Source organism: Anthonomus grandis, chromosome 4 (genome assembly GCF_022605725.1).
Source record: "Anthonomus grandis grandis chromosome 4, icAntGran1.3, whole genome shotgun sequence".
NCBI lineage: Eukaryota > Metazoa > Arthropoda > Insecta > Coleoptera > Curculionidae > Anthonomus > Anthonomus grandis.
In genome coordinates, this window is record NC_065549.1 from 39,320,843 (window position 1) to 39,343,932 (window position 23,090).

Below are 23,090 nucleotides of genomic sequence, written 5' to 3' on the forward strand. Positions count from 1 at the left end.
TCTTTTCCTAGATAGTAGCATAAACAAAATTATTTTTTATTCAAGTATTGTATAATATTGTAGGAAACTATTGCTATTAATAATGTATTCTTTTTTTTCTCTAGTTTTGGATTGTAATTTGTATAATATTGTATTTTTTTCCCCCACTCAATAATTGGAATTTTTTCTGTGGAGTGGTATAATTAAAATAAAATAAAATAAAATAAAAATAACCGGGATGCTGCTGTTCCTGGTAAAACCGGGGCGTTGCAAATGTCGGGGATCGGGATACCCAGCATTTGATATTTATTGCTTACTTATATGGTACTCTTGCTGACTAAATATGTTGTTGAATTAGGTTTATGAACATTAATATTAATAATATATGTATTTTTATTTTTATTAATTTTTTGGGAAATTTGTTGTTTTTATATGTAGCTATTTATGCTAAATAAAGATTATTATTATTATTATTAATTAACGGTTCCCTAAAGGAACAAGATTAAGGACTATAAATTGTAAACCATATTGACCAATTCCTGCTTCACAAACTTCGGAAATAAAAAAACTGGCCTTTTACGTGCGCTCCTACCTGCAACACGGGAACAAGTCGTCGAAAAATGGTCGCAGTATCGACTCAATCAATAACGACCCCACCTGTCGCCTGAGCTGTCAATATCAGCCAATCAGAGTGATGGACCGTCAACAAAAGGCATGAATAATTAAACCAAGAGAGTGATGCGGTACAGTAGTAATGTGTCATTGACAGTGTGAATTTAAAGAAATATGAATAAAAGAAATTGACTGAAATTATTAATGTAATTATTGAAATTAATGAAATGTCAATGGAGCGTTAGTGAACATAAGGAATAGAAAAATAAAACGCTACAAGGCAGCTTATAAGCAAGTCGAAAACTTTACCTTGGAGTCCACAGCTGTGTAGTTTTTTTTTAAGAGTGTTTCATGACAGACAGTATCAAAGGCTTTTAAAAGATCCACGAACAAGCATAACAAAGCTTCATTATTATCTAGTGCATTAGATATTTGTGATGTTAAATATTTAATTGCATCATACGTAGACATCTCCCTTCCCTAAAACCAAATTGCAAGTCTGACAATGCATTAAATTAAGTTAAGAAATTTGTCATTCATCTTTTAATTAATTGTTTAAAAATTTTGGAGAATGTTGATAAAAGTGAAACAGGTCTGTAATTTGATATTTCTTTTATCACCACTTTTATATATGGGTTTAATAATTTCGATTTTAATACAGTCCGCAAAAAACCAACGACTTCTCCACGTCAAAATCGGTGAAATTTCTATCACTTCTTATATTGTCCCATCCAGATTTTTTTTTATTTTAAGATTTATTATAGTTCTATTGACTTCAGACACGTGCATATTGAATGTCCTTATAACTTTTTTTAATTTTAAGGTAAGTTTTTAATTTTTTTCACAAGATTTTCATCTAAGTCACTATAGATGTTATTGAATTCATTTGAAATAGTCTATTTCTCTGTGGATATATTCCCATTTGTAGATTTTATTTGGTGTATTTCAGTTTTTGATGTAGGTTTGTCACAAATTTTATTTATGCGGTCCCAAAGTTTTGATTTTGTCATAGAATTTTTCGGTTTATTTGCATTTCAAAATATTGTTTCTTACTATCCTTACTAGTCAGTGTAGCTTATTTTTTTCCATAATAATGTTTTGTAGATTAGAGTTCATCCATACTTTTCGAAAATGGTTTTTGTCTTGTTCAAATTTTATAACCGTGCCATTTTTTTCTAAATAATTTCAGCGTATCTATAAAAATCGTAGGGTTATTATTATTATTAATTTCATTAGTTTGGTTTTTATAAATACTCCAAGGAGTACTGTTACTAACCTTTTTAAAACTACATATTGAAATAAACTGATTTATTTGGCAAAATTAATGCAACATTTTTACGCCAAAATTAACATTAAATACTAATAAATAAATTAAATCGGTTCTCTCAACATTAAATAACAACTTAAACTTGTTCCGAACATATAAAAACTTTTTAGCTAAAAGTCAAGTCGTCTCTTCCTTTTGATGACACTTGCATCTGGGATCCAGTTTCGTGTTATTTCATCCATTTCAACGTCATCATCCTAAAAATAACTTAGTTTAATACTATTTCTTAAATAATCTCCTTAAAAGAAAAATTATTTGCATAAGATCACGTACAATATTGTTCAAGCTGAAAAATAAAGAATTCTTGATCTAAATGCCAAGGTAATTAATTCTGTTAAAAATTCTAAATAATGGTTGATAGTTCTTTATTTGTCCGTAATTATGTCAAATAATACATCTTTTGCACGACAACATGAGCGCTAGTGTTGTCGTGAGTTACGGATACTCAGTCCGCCACCTTATGCCGTCCCTGTGTTTATTTTTATATTTTGCTAAGTAATCAATCTGTATTTATAAATATAACCTATTTTTACATCTTCAATTAGAATTAGATTTAGAGTCAATCAAGTTAGCTAGTAAGTTAGTTTGTAACGTTCTCAATAAAATTGTTTTTTTTTAAAGCAAATACCGGGAGTTGTCATGTAACTGGCGAAGTCCGCCAAAATGACAAAAATCGCCGTTTTGGGTCGGTTTCTACGGTTTGATACGAAGCTTGGAGGAAATTGCAGAACCCTTCAAAGGACAAAAATCGCCTGAAGCACCTGCAGTCTATCTGAGTGCATTATCACTGTATAGCACCGGATAATTTGAGAACACTTAGATTTAAGTCTTGGGAATACAAAAATCGATTCCTTTAGGAAAAATTAGGCTATAAGGAATACCAGATGGAAATTTAGACAAGAACTTTACTAATCCTCACACTTGCCGGAGCAGAACTAAACCCTCCAATATTTCATATCCTGGACTACTACCAATTAAACTTGGTAACGCACAAAATACAACCGATTATTGGTATTCCATGCAAATTTTTTATGTAAGTGACAAAATAGCATGATTTTTGACAATAACTCCTTTTTAAACTCCTTTCATCTTGTAGACTATCTAAAAACAACTCTTTAAATATATATAAACACCTCTTTAATAAGCGCAGCAAACGAGGACTTATTAATGGATTAGGTTCTATAATAAAATATATAACTGATAATCTTGCCCAAGAAGATGCTGGTTAAACAAATAAAATGTAAACAGTACAAATACGTATTCTTTCTTTTTAAGTAAAATACTGGTTTCACAAGTAATAGAGGCATAATAATATTTACAATATCTTGGATAACATCGAAATAGCGATGAACATTTTCAAAACTTAATGTTTTTCACAGCTCAGTTATCGATCCAAAAGAACTTTTAAGTAAAATTAAGTTCATTGGCCCTAATTTAAGTAAAACTAAATTACCATCTGCAGCTACCAGTAGCGGCTCGTCAGGGGCTTTTTCATGCAGAAATTTTAAAAAAATTAAGAGTTTTAAAATCGACATCTTTACGTTTACAATTTAGTTTGTTTTATATTTTATAACAAATTAGTTCTTTATTTTATCTGATTTATCAAAATTAGTGTAATCCTATTACAAATATTACAAATATATACCTATTACAAATATATCCAAAGAATATATTTGTAAAAGTATTCAGAAACCCGAGTGCGCTAAACATATTCTCATAAGAGCAGCGGCGAGCACCACCGCATGTGTCAATGCAGCACAATTAGCAGAAATAATAATCCGATGCAACACCTCCCCCCGCGCTTACGACGGTTGCTATGGCAACGGACGGACAAACGCGCGGGGTAATTTACAGAACGGCGCTGCGTATGCATGCCGCTGCCAGCCAAAGATTCTTATTCTATTGACTTAGTTCCTGTTTATCGGAAGTAAATTCCATCGCGTTCGGGAATTTTTTTTATAAAATGTTGCCGTTATATGACCCAATTTGCATCTTGATAGAAACACCGTTTTCTTGGAAAAACGATGATAAAAAGGACTTTTTAAATTCAGAGGAACCTAAGCCTTTTCTCGATATAGAAAAGCAGGGAAAATTAAAAGATAGAACCTTCGTTCGTAGGTTTAGAAATCAGTGGTACTCTGACTATAAGTGGTTGTGCGGTAGTGTTTATTTAAAAAAACTATTTTGTCTGCCCTGTGATTATTGGTGTAAAATCGAGTCTATGGAATAAAGAGGGATTTAATAATTTTGGAAATGTGACAAGAGGTTGTAGTAGACATGAAGCATCTTCGGAGCACATTCAATCTGCCTTGTCCTTTGTAAATGTTGTATGTTTAAAGGAAAATTCCAGGTTATGTATAAAACAATTTAACGATAAAGTACTATTAAATAGAAGGTTTATGCAGTTACCCATTCGTGCTACTGTGTGTTTAGCCTCTTGCTTGCCTAGCATTTCGGGGGCATGATAAAACTTATTCTTCGGACAATCGTGGTAATTTTAAAGAACTTTTGCACTCGTACATATCGATTAGTAACGTAGATATTCAAGAGCATTATAAAAAGGTATCATCTATTTTCTCTGCCAATTCAAAAACTATTCAAAATGAACTAATAGACTGCATTTCCGATTATCTCGATGAACATATAGACCGCGAAATAAAAGAATGTAATTTTTTTTCTATTCAAGTGGACGATTCAACCGACATTTTTCAAAAGTCCCAATGCAGCATAATAATTAGATTTGTTAATAGTGAAGGGAAAGTGGTCGAAAGATTTTTGGGATTTTTCGATGTTTCGAAGTTCGGACTGAACAGGTGATGCTCTTTTTAACTTAGTTACCAAAAGAATAGAAAAATATGATTACCGTTCGAAATTAGTGAGGCAGTGTTTTGACAGTGCTAGTGTTATGTCTGGACATGTAAAAGGTCTGCAATCAAAAATTAAAGTTGAAGCTCCACAAGCCGTTTTTGTACACTGTGCAGCCCACCGTTTTAATTTAGTACTCCAACAGAGTTGCAGTACTATACCACAATGTCCTATTTTTTTTGCAAATGTGAATAGTTTTCCCTCATTTTTTCATCATTCTTCAAAAAGAACTTATGTAGCTGATCAGATCATTAAAAGAAGAATACCTACGTCAGCAATAACGCGATGGACATCTAACTCTAAGATTGTAAATGTTATTCATAATGAATGGGATGGTTTAAAACAAGTATTTGCTGAAATTAGAGACGACAAAACTTCGGATCAAACTTCAATAACTCAAAGCGTTGGTTTCTTGAACCACCTCCATGATTTTGAGTTTGGTCTTTTCATCAGCATTTTTAGTGACATTTTCGAAATTACTATAATTAATATTCTTTTTGACACGTTAAAGAAACGTTCACTAAATATTAGCCTTTGCATGTCACAAATTCAGAACACCCAGCAACTTATTAAAGAAAAGAGAAATGAAAACAGTTTCCAATCATTAATTGATTTCGTGAGTTTGAGAGTGTCAGTGCCATCGAATTATCGTCATGGACGAAACACTTTGACGACCAAAGAACTTTCTTCGTTCTATATTATAAACTTTTAGATACAATATTAGGACAAATGGATACGAGGTTTCAAGATTTGGAAAAAATTGCTTTTGTTAGGTTGATAGATACAACTAAGTTTGAAGAGTATTCTAGGGATTTTCCCATTGAATCATTAAATAATTTAAAAGACTCTTTCCCTAATATATTTACTAATTTGCCACGGCTAAAAAATGAATTAAACTTCATCTATAATGACGAAAATAACCGCAATATTCAGTTAGATAAACTGCTGGAACAGTTACACGAAAATAGTGACATTTTTAAAGCTGCAAAATTAATTCGTCTAATTGTGACCATTCCTTCTACAAGTGTTTCAGTTGAACGTAGTTTTTCTTGCTTAAAAAGAATTAAAACATACCTACGGAATTCAATAACAGAAAATAGGCTTACTAATAGAAACGTATCATCCATTTTTCTCTAAGAGACCAAACGAAAACAAAAACAAAGGTAAGGACACAAAGTCACGGTCTCATCCAATCTATATAATTTCTTAAAAAAGCTTAAAAGCTACACCTGTTTCGCTCCTGTCGGAGCATCATCAGGCCTAGACCTACACATATCACATTACAACTGTAATGATATGGAGTTATAATATGATATGGAGTTGTAATGTGATATGTGTAGGTCTAGGCCTGATGATGCTCCGACAGGAGCGAAACACGTGTAGCTTTTAAGCTTTTTTAAGAAATTATATAGATTGGATGAGACCGTGACTTTGTGTCCTTACCTTTGTTTTTGTTATAGGCTTACTAATACTAATTTAGCAAAGATTTCTATTGAAAAGGAACTTTTAAATGAACTTGTAAGTGTAGAACCATTTTATGACGATATCATCGATAAATTTGCAGCTTTAAAAGACCGAAGAATAGACCTTATCTTTAAAAAGTAAATAAATACGGCCTAGGGTGTAAAAATAAGCGTGGGTAAGTGTCTCTCTAATATTAATTTTTTATTATATGTTTTAAAATTTTGTTTTTGCTGCTTATGGTATATTTTGGGTTTTGCGCTTTACCTCTTCCTAAAGTCACGAGCCGCCACTGGCAGCAACTCTAGAAAATATTGTATTATTTAAAAAGATTGTCGAAATTAAATAAATTCGCATCGATTATTGAGATTCATTTAATTTCTTTACAAAATTTAACTTAGCCTAAGTAACAGATACATACAAAAACAGATTTTCATAACAAAAAAAAAATTATTAATAAAAAACTTTTACACTCTGTCCAATCTAGAAAACGAATCAAGTTAGGACATACATTTTTATGAAAAAACTTCTTATTTTTGGCTGGTAAATACGCCTTTGAAATCTTTGCACCTTATTTTGAATCAGCCTGTATTATGCTAAGTAATCAATCTGTATTTAAAAATAATATATCCCATTTTTACATTTTTAATAGGAATTAGATTTAGAGTCAATCAAAATTGTTTTTTTTAAAGCAAATACCGGGAGTTATCATTTAACTCCTGCAGAAGTGTACTGTGGAAAAACGCACCTCTACCAGTATTAAGGTAATAATCATCCCATACCAGTTATAATAGACAAGGCATGCATGCCAGATTTAAGACAGCCAAGGAGATACTGAATTTTTTATTGTCTAATAAAAGGACAAAAAAATCGTGGCAACTATCAAAAACGTTTCGTTGTTTACCGTTTCATTTGATACTAATGATGGACTCTGCACCGAAAGCCCTTTACAAAGCTTTTGGATATAAAAGTTTGATTACCACTCACTCTAAATAAAATTATTTTCACTTTAGAATTAATTTAAGTGTCTAGTGACTTATTAATTGGATGGCGTTATGCAGAAACCTACCAACCCACAATATCTCAAATTTTGGGTGGGTGCGTTTTTGGATAGAAAAATACGCTTTCTGCATTCTGTAAAAACCTACCAACCCTAGTTTAATAATATACCCTATAAAACTAAAAACATGGTAACCCACAAAATTTATTTTGGCTAAACCTTCTATTTGCAGAAACCTACCAACCCACTTGGTATTATTTTTAAAAAGCGCGCCATGCGCCCAAGTGAATTAGTAGCTTTCTGCAAATATTAGACTCTCCTCAATAATAACAAAAACATAACCTAGTTTACTTTTTTCGTTGTTATTAATAACAACTTTAGTGCTGGTTCTCCAAATATTTTAAGAAAAAAACTTAAAAATAGTGCAAATAGGCTAAAAGTATACCTTTTAGTATACAGTACAATGTAGAGTAATCGAAGTGCTAAAATTTTAAAGGCTGCTCTTGCCATCAAGGAAAATCCTGGTAAGTAACTTATATACTTATGTTTTCTTTTAGTTTGACACCCAAAGATGTTAGTATCTACAAATTCTTAACAAATTACAAGTTATTCTGACTAAAAAAAGTTAAAAATAGGTAGTTTAATCGACACTTCCTTACTTATAAATTTGGTAATTTTTTTTTTTGATTTTCGTGACCTGGGACCATCATTAGTTGAACTTAATTTTTCAATGTTAATAAAAAGTAACTCTTTTAGATGTTATATTTTACAGACATAACCAGGAGACTGTAGTAGAATCAGAAGCATCTCACGTTGTCGTTCAAACTCCATGTGAAAACACAATGCTTCCGAATTTTTGTGGTTCCAACACCTAGAGCATCTGTTGCTACGTTAATTAAATGCCCCAATACTTCTGAGGAAACTTTTGTGGAAGATGGTAATGGTAAATAAAATCCATGTTTTAGGGAATTATTTTTGATAAAATATATCTTTTTTTAGCTGCTAGTTATGGACCTGCATACCAACTGCATACCTGGGCCAACATACCTCAAAAAAATAATGTTCTAACATTTCTTATACCTATTTCTGTTGCCACGTTTGATAGGTGCGATATATCTCAGAAAACTTTTGTAGAAGATAGTGACGTCTCACTGACCGACCCACATTATGAAGTCGAACTGGATGATTCTTTGTCAGAAGTGAAGTTAGAGGCATCTGAAAATGTCAGTGACGAAAATATTCCTGTACATGTTGTCGCCGATAACGATCTTCCAGTTGATGCTACTCAAGAAATTGTAAGTCCAGCGATGCAAGAAAGGCCAAAGAAGGGTAGAAAACGAAAAATTCCCAATCAAACTCGAAAGGAAAAAAAGATTAAAGATAGGTATGTACACCAATAAACCATATTTTAACTATAAAAGTATTCAAATCCAAGCCAAGGAATTTGTTGATTTTCATTGTAACTGTACATTAAAATGCGCCGAAAGTGTTAACGTTGAAATTCAGAAATCCCAGTTTGAGAGGTTTTGGTCACTAAATTCATATGATGCTCAGGCTAATTTTATTGCTGCTAGTGTGAGATTGAAAAAAAGAGATCTTATGGCAGAAATACTGAAAGAAGAAAGTTCTCTCGAATTTATAAAATAAGAAATACTAAGGTGTGTAGAGAAATGTTTATAAATACTCTAAAGCTAACTACGTTTCGCGTAAACACTGCTTTAAAGAAATTTCATGGTCGGGCTCCTATTGGTGATCAAAGAGGTTTGAAGCAAGGAGGTAAAAACAAATTACCAGATGAAAAAATTGAAGCTGTTATTAATCATACTGATAAAATACCTAAATATACTTCACACTACCGTAGAGAACAAACGGAGGTAAAAAATATTTACCACCTGGCATCATAATTCAAAAAATGTATGATATGTACAAACAGGAAGAAGCCAATCCAGTAAGCCTAATCTCATACAAGAACATATTCTATATGAAATTTAATTTAAAACTAAAGCCTTTAAAAAAAGACACGTGCAACAGTTGCGATAGCTTTAAAATGAAGATAGACAATGAAAATAATGAAGAAAAAAAAGAAGAGTTCAAGCAGGAACATAAGAAGCATTTGCAAGTAGCAGAGGAGGCGCAGCAAATGAGAAAGGAAGATTTTAAGATAGCAAAAGAACAGATGGATATTGAATGTTTAAGTTTTGACTTAGAAAAGACCCTACCGCTTCCTAGAATCCCTACAGGCATCGTATTTTATAAGCGCCAGTTGTGGGTATATAACGCCGGTATACATAGTGCCAAAGAAAGTAGAGGTTACTGCTACGTTTGGGTAGAAGGTTCAGCAGGTAGAGGCGCCCAAGAAATAGGATCTTGCCTTCTAAAACATATAAAAAGTAGATTGCCTCAAGAAGTTAAACAACTTACCCTTTGGTGTGATTCTTGCGGTGGGCAGAATCGGAATATCAAGTTAATACTTATGCTTAAATCTATATTGTATGATACATGCACGAACTTACAAAGCATAACCGATATGTTATATAACCTTTGTTCTGGGCATAGTTTCCTGCCGAACGACACCGACTTTAGTGACATTGAGTCGGCTCTCAAAAGACAACAAAGATTGTATACACCAGATGACTACATCGAAGTAATGCGTTCTTGCAGAAAAAAAGACCTTTAGTAGTCACGCAAATGAACGCTCAAGATTTTTTGGGTGTAATGAATATTGAGAAAAAAATCACCAACAGAAAAATTTACAGAAGATAAAGAGAAAATTAATTGGTTAAAGATCAGGTCAATCAAGATAAATAAACAGGAGCCCTTTTCAATAATGATACAGCAACATGATTTTTCTCAACCCTATCAAAAAATTTCAATTAAAAAATCTTTTCGAGGTAGACCTTGCAACGAAGAAATCTTTAGCGACTTAATAGCTCTGTGGCCCAACGGTAAGCCTATTGCTAAAGCAAAATTGTAAAATTTAAAGGAGATGATGCATCTTATTCCTGCAGACGTATTGCCTTTTTATCAAAATTTGCAAGGTGCCAATATAACTGAGGATGTTGAGGGTTACAATATTAATGTGGAAGATTTGGATTTTGAAGTGGATTATGTAGAATATGTTTATAACATTAAATTAATAATAATAACTATTATTATTATTTGGCTTTTTCGTAAATAAATATTATTCTTGGAGTATTATTTTTCTTTTATTTCGCAACTTAATGGTATTAATTATCCACTTTGCAAAACGCAAAAACCTACCAAAAATTAAAATAAAGTTTCAAAGTAGTTTTGAACATCCTATAGATTTTTTAAACTCATAAAATCTTTAGAGTTGATTATCTCAGTTTGTCACGATTGAGGGTTGGGAGCTTTCTGCATAACGCCGTCCAATTAAGGTTTTGGAAGTTCTTTTGGATCCAGCCCTTCGCTCTCAATTATGTTGTTGCTGAAAAGCTAAGAAGTACTAAATATGTTCTTAGTAGATACCTTGCCGACTATTGCTCTAATAGAGTTTTGATAACAGCCTATTTTTCCATCGCTCTCTACAGAGATTGGAATTCAGATAATTGAAATTTTCTTTTTCATTTGTAAGCGATATATTCAGTGGATACATTTGGTCATATCAGTATTTAGGCAGAAAAAAAGTTAATAAAAAACTTACGTCCTTAAGGCTGTGCTCAGGTGATTTGGCACCATAAGATGACGAGTCCGTGGAGGATAATCCTTCAAATGTAACCCGTTTGTTTTGTGAAGGATTGGGTTTTCTAAACGGCGATTTTAGAATGCCCGGGGATTTTCGACCGCTTGGGACCTCCCAAGGAGTCTCTTCCATTTCCACGACTTCGATTTCATTTTGATCTTTTTTATCCTAAAAAAAAACATAAATTAAATGCCTAAAATGAAATGAAAATTGTTGGTTTTTTACAATGGAAGTAAATAAGTTGATAAATAATAAATTTCAGCAATGTACTATGGATGTTTTTTTATGGACTTGCGAACTTTTAATAATAATACAAGACAGAAATATTGTTGGGATAATGTTTTTATTATAATCTGGTAGATAATTTCATGGTATTTATTTTTTTAATGTAATTTCGGGAATTGACCCGGCGCGGCTTCGAGTTACATGGTCTATTCGATCAATCCAATTTTTTACAACTTTTTGCACTAAACTATATGACCGTATGGCGTCAATGGTGGCTTGAATATTGGCTTCCAATGCTTCCAGAGTTACGGGTTTGTTAGCATAAACTATTAACATACAGGGTGTTCATTTGAAAACTTCCCACCACGGATTTATCGAAAACCACTGTTTAAAAAAAAACAAAAGTCAAAAGGTTTGTCAAGGGGAAAAATTTTCTAACCTAAAATTACATTACCCCTTTCACCCTCTGCCCCCCAGGGTCATCCCGTTAAAAATTTTAAATGGCAGGGGGTATCGAGTAATAGCTTGTCTTTCGAAGTCTTTTATTTTGACGTTTGATTTTTTTAAATCGGTTGATTCGTTTTCGAGAAAATTAGAAAAATCTTAATTTGTTCAGATAGAAAACAAAAACATGAAAATATCAGTTTTTATTTCAATAAGTGTTCAAAATGTTGCCCGTTTTTGGCCAAACAATGGGCGATGTTCAAATTGATGTTGTGGGATATCATGGCAGCTGTCGATGATGCGTTGACGAAGTTTATCCAAACTTTCAGGTTGGGGAGTAAACACAATAGATTTCAAATGACCCCATAGAAAAAAGTCTAACGCCGTTATATCAGGAGATCTAGCAGGCCATTCTATAGGCTCCCTTCGGCCTATCCACTTATCTGGAAACTCGTCCTCTAGCCATTGCCGAACGCGAAGAACATAGTGAGGAGGAGCGCCGTCTTGCTGAAAATATATTTCAGCCTCATCAAGTATAGGGTTTCCGTCATCATCGATTTGCTTTTCAATGGATTCAGTGATAAGTGGATTGATGGTATTTTCCAACATATCCAAATAAATGTCTCCATTTAAATTTCCATTAATAAATAATGGCCCAATCACTTTATTTCCTAAAATGCCTGCCCATACATTAATTTTTTGAGGGTACTGGGTATGTCCTTCTACAAATGCATGACGATTTTCATTGCTCCAATATCTACAGTTATGCTTATTAACAAATCCATTTAGATAAAATGTGCATTCATCGCTGAAGCAGATATTATTTACATGAATAGTATTATCATTAATTGCTTTAGTCATTTTTTCACAAAACTCAACTCGCCTATCAAAATCGTCTTCGGTTAAGTCTTGCAATATTTTCATTTTGAATGGATGAAATTTATGAAGTTTGGTAACTGTGTCAACATAGCTAATGAAACACCAGTGGCAGCAACAATTTTGCGTAATGAAGTATTAGGATTTATTTCAAAATGACCCAAAACTTCAAGTTGAGCGGCTTCATCCAAAATTCGCCGATGATCACGTTTTTTATTTGCAACAGATCCAGTTTCAGTAAACTTAGTAACAAGGTCCAAAACATACCTATGCGAAGTTATCTTCTCCGGATGTGTGGCGTTAAACGTGACGGCAGTTTGCTAAGCATTAGGACCAGTTAACCGGACCACTTTTGGAATTAAAGGTGTTACCTTGATTTTGCAATAAATCGATGGTTAATCTGTATGGCAAGTTGCGCCGTCTTGTTGAATACAAAAATCGTCAATGTTTCGATCAATTCTCGGAAACAAAAAGTCATTCAGCATGGCTCGATAGCGCTCGTCATTCACCGTAACGGCCGCTCCTTTCACATTTTGAAAGAAATAAATGATGCAGAAGAAACCGATGATGCAGCAAGCGTGTAAATGGCACCAAACAGTCAATTTTAATAGATGTAATGATTCGTTAACCGCTTGATGATTGTCTTCACTCCATATAAGGCCAATTTGCTTGTTGAAGAAGCTATTTAGCCAGAAATGAGCTTCATCACTAAACACAATTATTCGATAAAAATGCTCATCTTCGGCCAGTTTCAAATTAGCCTAATCAGCAAAAATGCGACGTATACGATGGTCATTTGGCTTCAATTCTTGCACGAGCTGTATTTCATAGGCACGTAAGCCAAGATCCTAAAAAATCCTGTAAAATTTTCCAAGTAGTTGAAGGAGAAAGGCCAACAAGTTGGCCGACGGGCGACGAATCAACTTCTTTAAACACTTCGCGCTACAATACCAAGATTTGCGTCGGTACGCACAATTCTTTGTCTTATTAATTTAAGACGAAAAGAGTTTAGTATAAGAACGATCAATAACTGCACGAATTGGATAAATTGCCAAACCTTACTAAACAAAAATTTTAGCACAGTTTGATATTGACAATTGTCAAACCATAGATAATAACCATCGAAACTTCTCATGAAGATTAAAAGACACCCTCGTCATTGGTTTCAACAAAAAATAGACACTCAATTTACTTTTTTTTATTCGAGTCTCTTAAAAAATTATTTAAATGGCGACCATCTAAAGCAAACTGGCTTTTTACCAGAAACATAATTTCGCCTAGTGAGGTTAAAGGGGCTATCTATTAAATCATTTCAGCCCTTTAAATCACCAGAAGGGGATGAAATCTAGCCAGCACTTGTTTAAGTTGGGCTAGACTTACTTTTACCCCACCTGTTAGCACTACTTAGAGCTAGTCTACCATGGAGGTACATTCCAACGTGCTGGAAAGCCAACAACGTAATATACATACCGCAAGTCGGGCGACCAATTGCCGAGGCATCTTCATTCAGGCAATCCTTTCTGTTGAAGACCCTGGAAAAGGTAATTGACAGACAAATCACAGATGTGGCCCTGGAGAAAGGCCCACTCAATGTCCACCAGGCAGGTAAATCAACAGACTTAGCTCTCAATAATCTTGTATCGACCATCAGTAACCTGCTAAAACGAAATGGTAGTGGCAGCATTCCTAGACATAGAAGATGCCTTCAACAGTGCACTGCCACGCTCACTCTATGAATCGACAGCAGCAAGAGGACTCAGCCCTCTTATCTGCAACTGGATCAAAGCCATCCTAAGTGGCAGAAGAATAAAGACAACCTTACAGGGCGAACGTGTGCACTGCAGAGCCATGCTCCTCTCCTGTGGTCGCTACTCGTTGACAACCTGTTGGCCATAATTCGACTGTAGGAGGTCGAAGTTCAAGCTTACGCAGATGATCTGGTGATCCTGTTAAAAGGAAAAAATGAGAAAGCGATCTCAACAGCACTACATAAAGTGATAAACATCATTCTAAAATGGTGGAAGAGAGAGAAAATGTCCATCAATCTGCATAAAATGGTAATAAGTAGTGCCATTCACCAGAAAAAAGAATATGGGCGAACTCAATCCTGAGAGGTGAAACCATCTAATTTGCAACGGAGGCGAAATATCTTGGGGTATAACCTTAAATAGAACGTTTAATTGGAACTCGCATCTTGACAAAACAATCAAAAACGCAAAACTGTCCCTATGGAACTGTCTCAGGATATGCGGCAAAACCTGGGGAATTAACCCAAAACAGATCTAGTGGTTATACAGGCAGGTTATCAGACCTGCGATATCCTACGGCTCTCTGGTGTGGTGGAGCATCACAACACACAACAACTGGACAAAACAAAACTTAACAGCCTTCAAAGGCAGGCCTGCTTGCTCATTACAGGGACTATCAGAACGACCGCGACAGCCGCCATGGAAGTACTACTTGTACTGACCCCTCTGCAGGGAGAAGCCAGAAGAACTACTTACAGGCTCCACCATGTCATAAATGGCATCTCGACAAAGCCTGGATAGAATCAACTGGTTGAAAAGGTGTGCAGTCACACAGTCAGAAAAATACTAAACAAGTTCATACTCAATCAACATACCAGACCGAGCCAACTGGGATCAGAAACGGATGGAACTAGCGAAAAGCGAACATCCGAGTATATTCAGATGGCTTCAAAACCAATCTTGCAATAGGAGCTGGAATATACTGCACTAACCCAAGGACAAAGAGAAATATCTATCTGCCTTGAGAAACACTCATCAATTTTTCAAGCGGAAGTACAAATGTAACTTGTAAACAGAACCATCAAAATCTATAGTGACAGTCAAGCAGCTCAAAAATCGCTAGAATTCCCTACCTACACATCTAGATCAATATGGAGCTGCAAAAACAAACTCAAAACATGAATTCCGGGACATGCTGGGCTTACAGGAAATGAGGCGGCTGACAAACTGGCCAAAAAAGGAGCAGAATCCAACCTGATTGGTCCAGAACCAGCATTAGGCATTGCCTACAATACGGCAAAACACACAATCACAACCCTGGTGCATAACAAAGCAAAGTGCTACTGAGAAGGATTACCGAGACACAACCATGACAGATACCATAAGGAAACTTGAAGTACTTAAAAGCCATAATGGGAATGTAAACCGGCCACTGCAGGCTGCGTCACCACATGAATAGGATTGCTTTGGCGGGAATCGCCAAATGCATGGAGGAAGACGACACTGCAGAGCACATCGTATGCAAATGTCATGCTTTTAATAAGACACCTTAAAGACGATTTTTTCTCTATAACTTTAAAACTGTTTACAATAAAATTTTGAAAATTGGTGGACTGTAAATCATTAGATGGTAGTTAAAATTCTAAATAAAAAAAATTACTAAATCATCCCAAAGGCATCCCAAACAGGGGTGGGTAGGTGTTAAAACATCACTATTTCTTTTACGCTCTGGGTTATTGCGATTTTATTCAAAAAATTATAAACAGTTTTTTTACGTAAAAAAGGTACTCTTAGTTTATTTCGATAACGCGTTCCATTTACGAGAAACTTGACGCAGTGTATTTTGAGTTAATGCAAAATGCACGCATTGCAGTCCGTATATATGCTCAAAGATATCCCGACGGAAGACACTCTAATCATAAAGTCTTTACCGGTTTAGCTACCAGGCTAAAAAATACTGGAAGTATTCGCGGCAATATTCATCGAAGACGAAGGCGAGGGCGCATTGAGGCAAACGTTATAAATATTTTGGTATATATTGAAATAAACCCTGACATAAGCATCCGAAAACTTTTAGGGAATTGGGAATATCCCACGATACAGTAGAAAATATTCTGAAAGAGCACAGCACCTATTTTTATTTGTTACAACAATAATAAGCATCCTAATATCTTATTTTTATTGTTTTTTACTTAGACTTCATCCATTATTCACACTCACTTCCATTATTACTATGTATATAGGTATGAATTATTACTATGTGTGTACAAAATTATATTGTTAAGGGTAACGATTGTTAAAGGTATCGAAAAAGACTTTGATAACAGACTCAATTTCTGTCATTGGCTGTTAAACATGGTTAGAGAAGATACCCGATTTATCTCGAAGATATCGACGGACGAGGCTTCATTTAGCAGTGATGGTGGTGTGAACCTGCATAATCTGCATTATTGGGCAGAAGAAAATCCCCGTTGGATCCGCGAGACTCAACACCAAGGAAGATGGATTGTAAATGTGTAGTGTAATGCCGCACTGGCGGAAAAATTATTGGTCCTTTCGTGTTCAATCAAACACTTTCTCGTAATGTGTATTTAAATTTTTAATTGCAAAATGATCTCTCGGGGTTACTGGAAGATGTTGATTTGAAAACAAGAGGGCAAATAATTTCCAACATGATGGTTGCCCTTGTCACATTTTTGCTACCCCACCCACAACACAGAACGACATGCAGGACGCAATGTTATAAATTCCTTACGAAATTCAGACAACGGTTCTGTCAATGACACAACAGTTTGAGCATCTAGGATACCATTAAATATATAAAACAATTTATTTAATACAAATATTTCAGTTCTGGAGTTTTGTTTTTTTTTGTTAAAAAATATTTTAATTAATAATTTCGGAATATAATAAGTTATCGAGTTGCGGTTTGCGCCATTTTTTATGTTTTTTCATGCTCTTTTAGCTTAAATGAAAAAAATTATATCGTTGTATTTTATATTTGCCAGAAAATCGCTGAAAAAGTCTAAAATAACACTCGTTAAAATTACTTAAGGCAATCAAAAGTTATCAACAATTTTAGATATAAATATTCAACCCTTCCCCCAGCTATTATTTGACAGATTAATTTTTTATTTAAAAATTTTTTATTTAAAAAAAAAAAGATTTTTTTTTTAAATAAAAAATTTTCAGAATTTATCATACTTCAAAATGGTATCATTTTTCTCTAGGATTTTCAAAAAGACGATTTTTTTCTATTTCAATGTTGTATTACGCCCCCTAGCGGTCATCGTATGAACTTGTAAATAATTTACAATGATTTCTCTTTGCCGCTTTTATGAGAAATATTTTTTTCCTTATACTATCATATCAGACATCAACAAACTATTTCGCAAATAAGATTTTACGTAAATGGAATTTATAATATTGCTGTACTTTTTTATCAAATGCCTGCTCCATATCAGTATAAATAACATCTACTTATTTCTTTTGATTTAAAGCATTGTAAAATAAAATGACAACTGTAAGATTTGTCAATCTAGACTCCTTATAAGTAAAAATACGTGGTTAGATACGTTGAAGACTCTTGAAGTAATTCACTTTTATACGGCTGCCTTTCCCTTCTTGAATAATTAGGTTCAAACTTCAGTTTTAATAAGGTTCAGATTTTCGTGTAATGAAACCAAGATATCCAATTGTTGATCATTAGGATCGCAAGCCGTTCCTGATCGATAGATCCTTAACAGTTCCAGTTTCTCGTCACTTAGCCTCAATACTACTTATTGTAGAGTAGGGTTTCACGAGATTCTCGAAATTCGAAATTTCGTCGTTTTTTCGAGACGAGATCGAGAAAATCAGTTCGAGATTTTTCAAGATCTAGAAATTTTTTCGAGATTTCTCGATCTCGAAAGACTGTAGATGCTGCAATAACTCAACAGCCTTTAAAAGGTTAGAAGAATGAAAATGAAAAACTATGTTCGGAAATAAATTTAATTAATTTTAAACATAAGAAAATTAATAAAGCAAAAGAGACATAATAAAGGTAAAAACTCAAATAATTTTATATTTTTAAAGGAGAAAAACTTCTAAACTAAAACATAAATTCTAAACATTTAAAAATGAACAAAACATAAAATAAAGATTAATAGAAATACGAAAAGTATAGATAACAAAATTACTGCTTATGCACTCATAAATATATCTTTGTTGCATAGCCAAGAATTAAAACTTGAGCCGATTCTCCAGTCAATCGGCTTCGTTCTTTTCTAATTGTCAGTGTTGCCTTTGAGAACAGTCTTTCTGCAGGAACTGAAGCGGCTTGTAAAAAATCACGAGCCATTTTCAATCAATTTGGATAAATGGCTTCGTTCTTTCTCCGCCACTCTAAAATATCTTGATTGCCTTCAGCTCTCTTAGATAAACAATATTCATCAATTTCTTTTGTCCAGTTCTCTCTGTCGCCATTGCTTTTTTCAAACAAACTTTGCAGATTAAAGTCATCAGTATTGTCATCAATATCATCGGTGAAAGGTTAAGATGCTAACGGACTATCAATATTAGAACTAACGTAATACATTTCTTTATACAAGTTTTCGAATTTAGTTATGGCTTCTTGTTTTAAGTTTTTTCCTCAGTTAGTAAAGACATTTATCTCAGTCTTATGTCGTGGATCCAATATTAATGCAACACAATATATCCAATTGGTTTTTGAATAGTGTTTGACGATTTTATCCCTTGCTGCTTGAAGAGCTTCTATAACTTTTTAGTCGGTTGTATTCCTATTTGGACAATTATCCAATTCCAAGTTTCCAATTTATCTAGAAGCATATTAAGACGACCATAGGTAATATGCAGTATTTTTCGCCTTGAAATGGATCAATAATGTTTTAAAAACTTTTAAATTGCCATACAAAAGCGCGCCGCTGCGCCGCCGCCGCTTCTGCAGGTGTCAGCTATAAAACCTATTAATTATTGTTGTAAAAGACACAACGATAATTAAGATAAGAGGCCCCGCTCAGTTCGAAAATCGCGTGAAAAACAGGGCATTTTTCGGACCTTCAAACTCGGCTAATATATAAAAAATTTTAAATGTATAAACCATTTTAGATACATTAAGGATTACTCTTTATATTGGTTGTTTTAATTTTTTGAAATTAAAAAAAAAATTATGAAAATATCGCCTCCTAAAGATGATGAAAATTTGCCTTTTTTTATTGCCGTGTAGCATAGAAGTAGGTTAATTATTAATATTGTTATATAGTCGCAGACTATATTATGCACGCCACGTCGGGCCCGAAAAATCGTGTTTTTTTGGAAATAAAAATTCATATTTTTGGCTGTATGGCTAGCGAAACGATGAAATTTGGCATAGAGTCTCTCAATACTCAAATAAAAAGCTTTTAAACGACTTGAAATTTTTAGGACATAAGGATCGGTGGGGGCTTAAGAGCTGTATACTTTTTGGGCCAGATCAGTATACAGGGCGAGTTATTATAAGCGAATAAAAGTGACTAAAAAAAAATTTCAAACTCCTCTAGAAGAAACTCCTCTAAAAAAAATTTTTTATAAAAAAAGTGTTTCGGCGAAAATACTTTATTTTATAAGAGATTTGACATACTTGGAGCTTTTTTTTGTAAAAAAATTATTTTACGAGTTCTGGCATTTTCAGTTTTTTGAGATTTCCCGCCAAACAATACTTATTTTGGGAAATTTTTTTTTTCAAAAAATAACTTCATCCTTTACCTTTCATATGCCATATAACCGAAATTTTCGTAAGCCATACAGGGCGAGCAATAATGAACTTTACCCATGAAGGTCCGACTCAAAAATCACATTTTATTTAATAACTTTTTCGTAGTGGCACCTGGACCATTTATAATCTCAGGCCTAAAATACTTTAATAACCCCATTATTTGTGTAAAATTACAATCTTCCAACTTTAATAGGTTCTGAGCAATTCGAATTTTCGCGTTTAATTCATTTGCCGCGTCCCTGTATATGGTGAAAAGATCAAACAACATCTAAAGGATCCGAAATTTTGTTTTACAACACATACTAAAATTTCAAGGTTCCAGCGATAGTACAAGTACCCGAAAAATGCGATTTTATGAAAAAAGTCCATTTTTTTGCGTTTTTGCAGGTAATTGGAGGTGTCAACCTAAACTCTGATGAAATGGCTAGTGGGAACAATACTTTGACGCATGGTGGGTACAAATTTTTTGCTCGTGACAGGTGGCCGGGACTTGGTTGGGTTTTTTGTAAAATTATGAATGAAAATGAACCGGAAACGATCAGGGAAAGGAAGCACCGAATCAGAAAATGAATGGGCTCTCCGAATCTGTGCATATCAATTGGGGAAATTGTGTATTGCGGCCAGGAAAATTCGGCAAACATTTTGACGTCTTCGAAAAATGCCGTTTTTTTGAAAAGTCAGTGGTTTTATACCGGGGTGAGACGAAATGAAATTTGCCCGATTATTTTATTAAAATTATTCGAATATATACACGGGTCAGTCGTAATGATCTATTTAATTTAAAATAAGAATTTAGATATTTGGTGAGTTTTTACTATTTAATTTATTATTAATAAATGTTAACAATTCTTAAACATTGCTTTTGGGATATAAATAAAAATTTTTTGAAATTATTGATTTTTAAGGTTAGTCGAGTATCATAACTTTTTTGGTATTGGTGCGATTTGGTTGAAATTTGGTACCTAGTACCTATTTCGGATAAGATTAATAAATTTTTACAGATATTTGACATGACTATGTTTTAAGGTCACGTGACTACCTTAACTTTTTTCCTATTTGTCCGATTTGATTGAAATTTGGTAGTTGGGGTTTATTTAGGATGCAATTATGAATTTTTCACAGATATTTGACATTTGACTTCCAGGTCACGTGACTATTGTAACTTTTTTGCTATTGGTCTGATTGGGTTCAAATTTGGTATTTGGGCTTTATTTAGGATGCAATTATTAATTTTCGACAGATATTTGATATTTGAGTTTTGGGTCACGTGACTATTGTAACTTTTTTGCTATGAGTCCGATTGGGTTCAAATTTGGTATTTATGCTTTATTTAGGATACAAATAATAAATTTTAACAGATAATTGACAAATTATATTTTAAAGTCACGTGACTTTCATAATTCTTTTGCTATTGATCCGATTGGGTTGAAATTTAGTATTTGGGCTTTATTTAGGATGCCAGTAATACATTTTGACAGAAATTTGACATATTGAATTTTAAAGTCACGTGACTTCCATAACTTTTTTGCTATTGATCCGATTGGGTTCAAATTTGGAATTTGGGGTTTATTTAAGATGCAATTGTTGATTTTTTACAAAATTTTAAAATATTGAGTTCTAGGGTCACGTGACTATCAAAATTTCCCATTTGATTGAAATTGGCTATTAGATGATATGTATATATTTGTAGATAATATTTTGTATTACCCTATTCCTTTTATCTTATTTTGTTAAATTATTTCTTAAATTTGCCTTTAAAAAAAAATTAAGAAATCACCGGTTCGAATACATAGGCTTTAAAGGGATCTTATGTTCTCTCGTAATATTGTGGCATTATTATAGATTTTGAAAAATTTTGTCATAAAGCTTTTTTATTACTTTTTGAGTGGTCTTTAGCCAGAAAAAAGAAATTTTGAATTTGGAGCATGTTTTGAAAAAATTTTCATTTTGGGCCCGATTTTGTTCGAAAATCGATAAATGCAAATAAATAGGTTTTCTGTTCATTTTAGAGTCAAATCGATAATAACCTTTTTGAAAGGTATCCTGAAGTAGTACAAGATAGAAAAATAAAAAGTTGAAATTTTTCCATAGGGCTCTTGATAATTCAATATTTATGATTAATAGTTTTTTACAATTTTCTCCGAATCTGTGATAGCTATAATCAATTAGTTTTAACATTCAAATACCTCGTAACATTCCCTAGAACTTTTGTTTAAGAGAAAAAGTTGTCAGAGTTATAGTTTATTTAGAAAAAAATAAAAACCATTTTTTCGCAATTTTTCATGGCTACACCCCTTTCGATTTTGGAGCAAAAAAAAAAATTTTTTCTTGGGTTTTTTTTACTGGAAATTGCCAACTTAGGGCTTACATTATAATTTGTCGGTTATCATTTTAAGAAAAAAAATGCTACCTTGGGAAAAAACGAGTTTTCTTTTATTTTTTTTTTACATTTTTACTAATATCTCGACTTCTATAACTTCGATTCAATTCGTTGATGGTTTCTTTTATTTCTTATTCTCCTCCTGTCAATTCTTTTGATATTTTATTACTATTACTTTTCAAAATAAAAAGAAAAATTAAAACAAATCGACGTAAAATCCTGTTTGTTCTATTTCAATAAATAGACCCTTATGGGAACTTCTCTCTGAGTTTGGTATTTATGGTTTATTTAGGATTCAACTAATAAATTATGACAGATAACTGACATTTGAGTTTCAGCCTAGGTCACGTGACTACCGTAACTTTTTTGCTATTGGTCCGATTCTGTTGTAATTTGGTATTTAGGCTTTATTTAGGATACAATTAACATATTTTGACAGATATTTAAAATATAAGACAGTATACTACGCGACTATATAACAAATTATAATTCTTTGAAGCATGATACCCCAACCACTGGTCATCTCTTTCCTTGGCATATAAACGTAGGTACACTTGATAATTTTTGTTTTTTTTTAAGAAATCCTCTAAGGCCCATCACTGACAGGACCTAGAGGTTCCGAACTGGTCCCCACCGAAAATTGGACCAAAAGTATAGCAGCGAAGCGACTATACTTGTTATATAAATTAGGCACGTGGGGTTAAGTTGTAAATATTGT

General features: G+C 33.4%; 1 protein-coding gene across 1 annotated transcript in view; it reads right to left on the bottom strand.

The window, feature by feature from the left end:
• Positions 1-1,884: 1,884 nt before the first annotated feature.
• The window catches only part of LOC126735516 (flagellar attachment zone protein 1-like), a 55,088-nt gene continuing 33,882 nt past the window's right edge, over positions 1,885-23,090 (bottom strand). Inside the window, exons 9-10 of the mRNA XM_050439557.1 lie at positions 10,909-11,115; positions 1,885-2,115 (exon numbers count right to left, since the gene is read on the bottom strand). Coding sequence (XP_050295514.1) covers positions 2,029-2,115; positions 10,909-11,115 — 294 coding nt within the window. The 3' untranslated portion in view covers positions 1,885-2,028. The remainder of the gene's footprint in view (positions 2,116-10,908; positions 11,116-23,090) is intronic.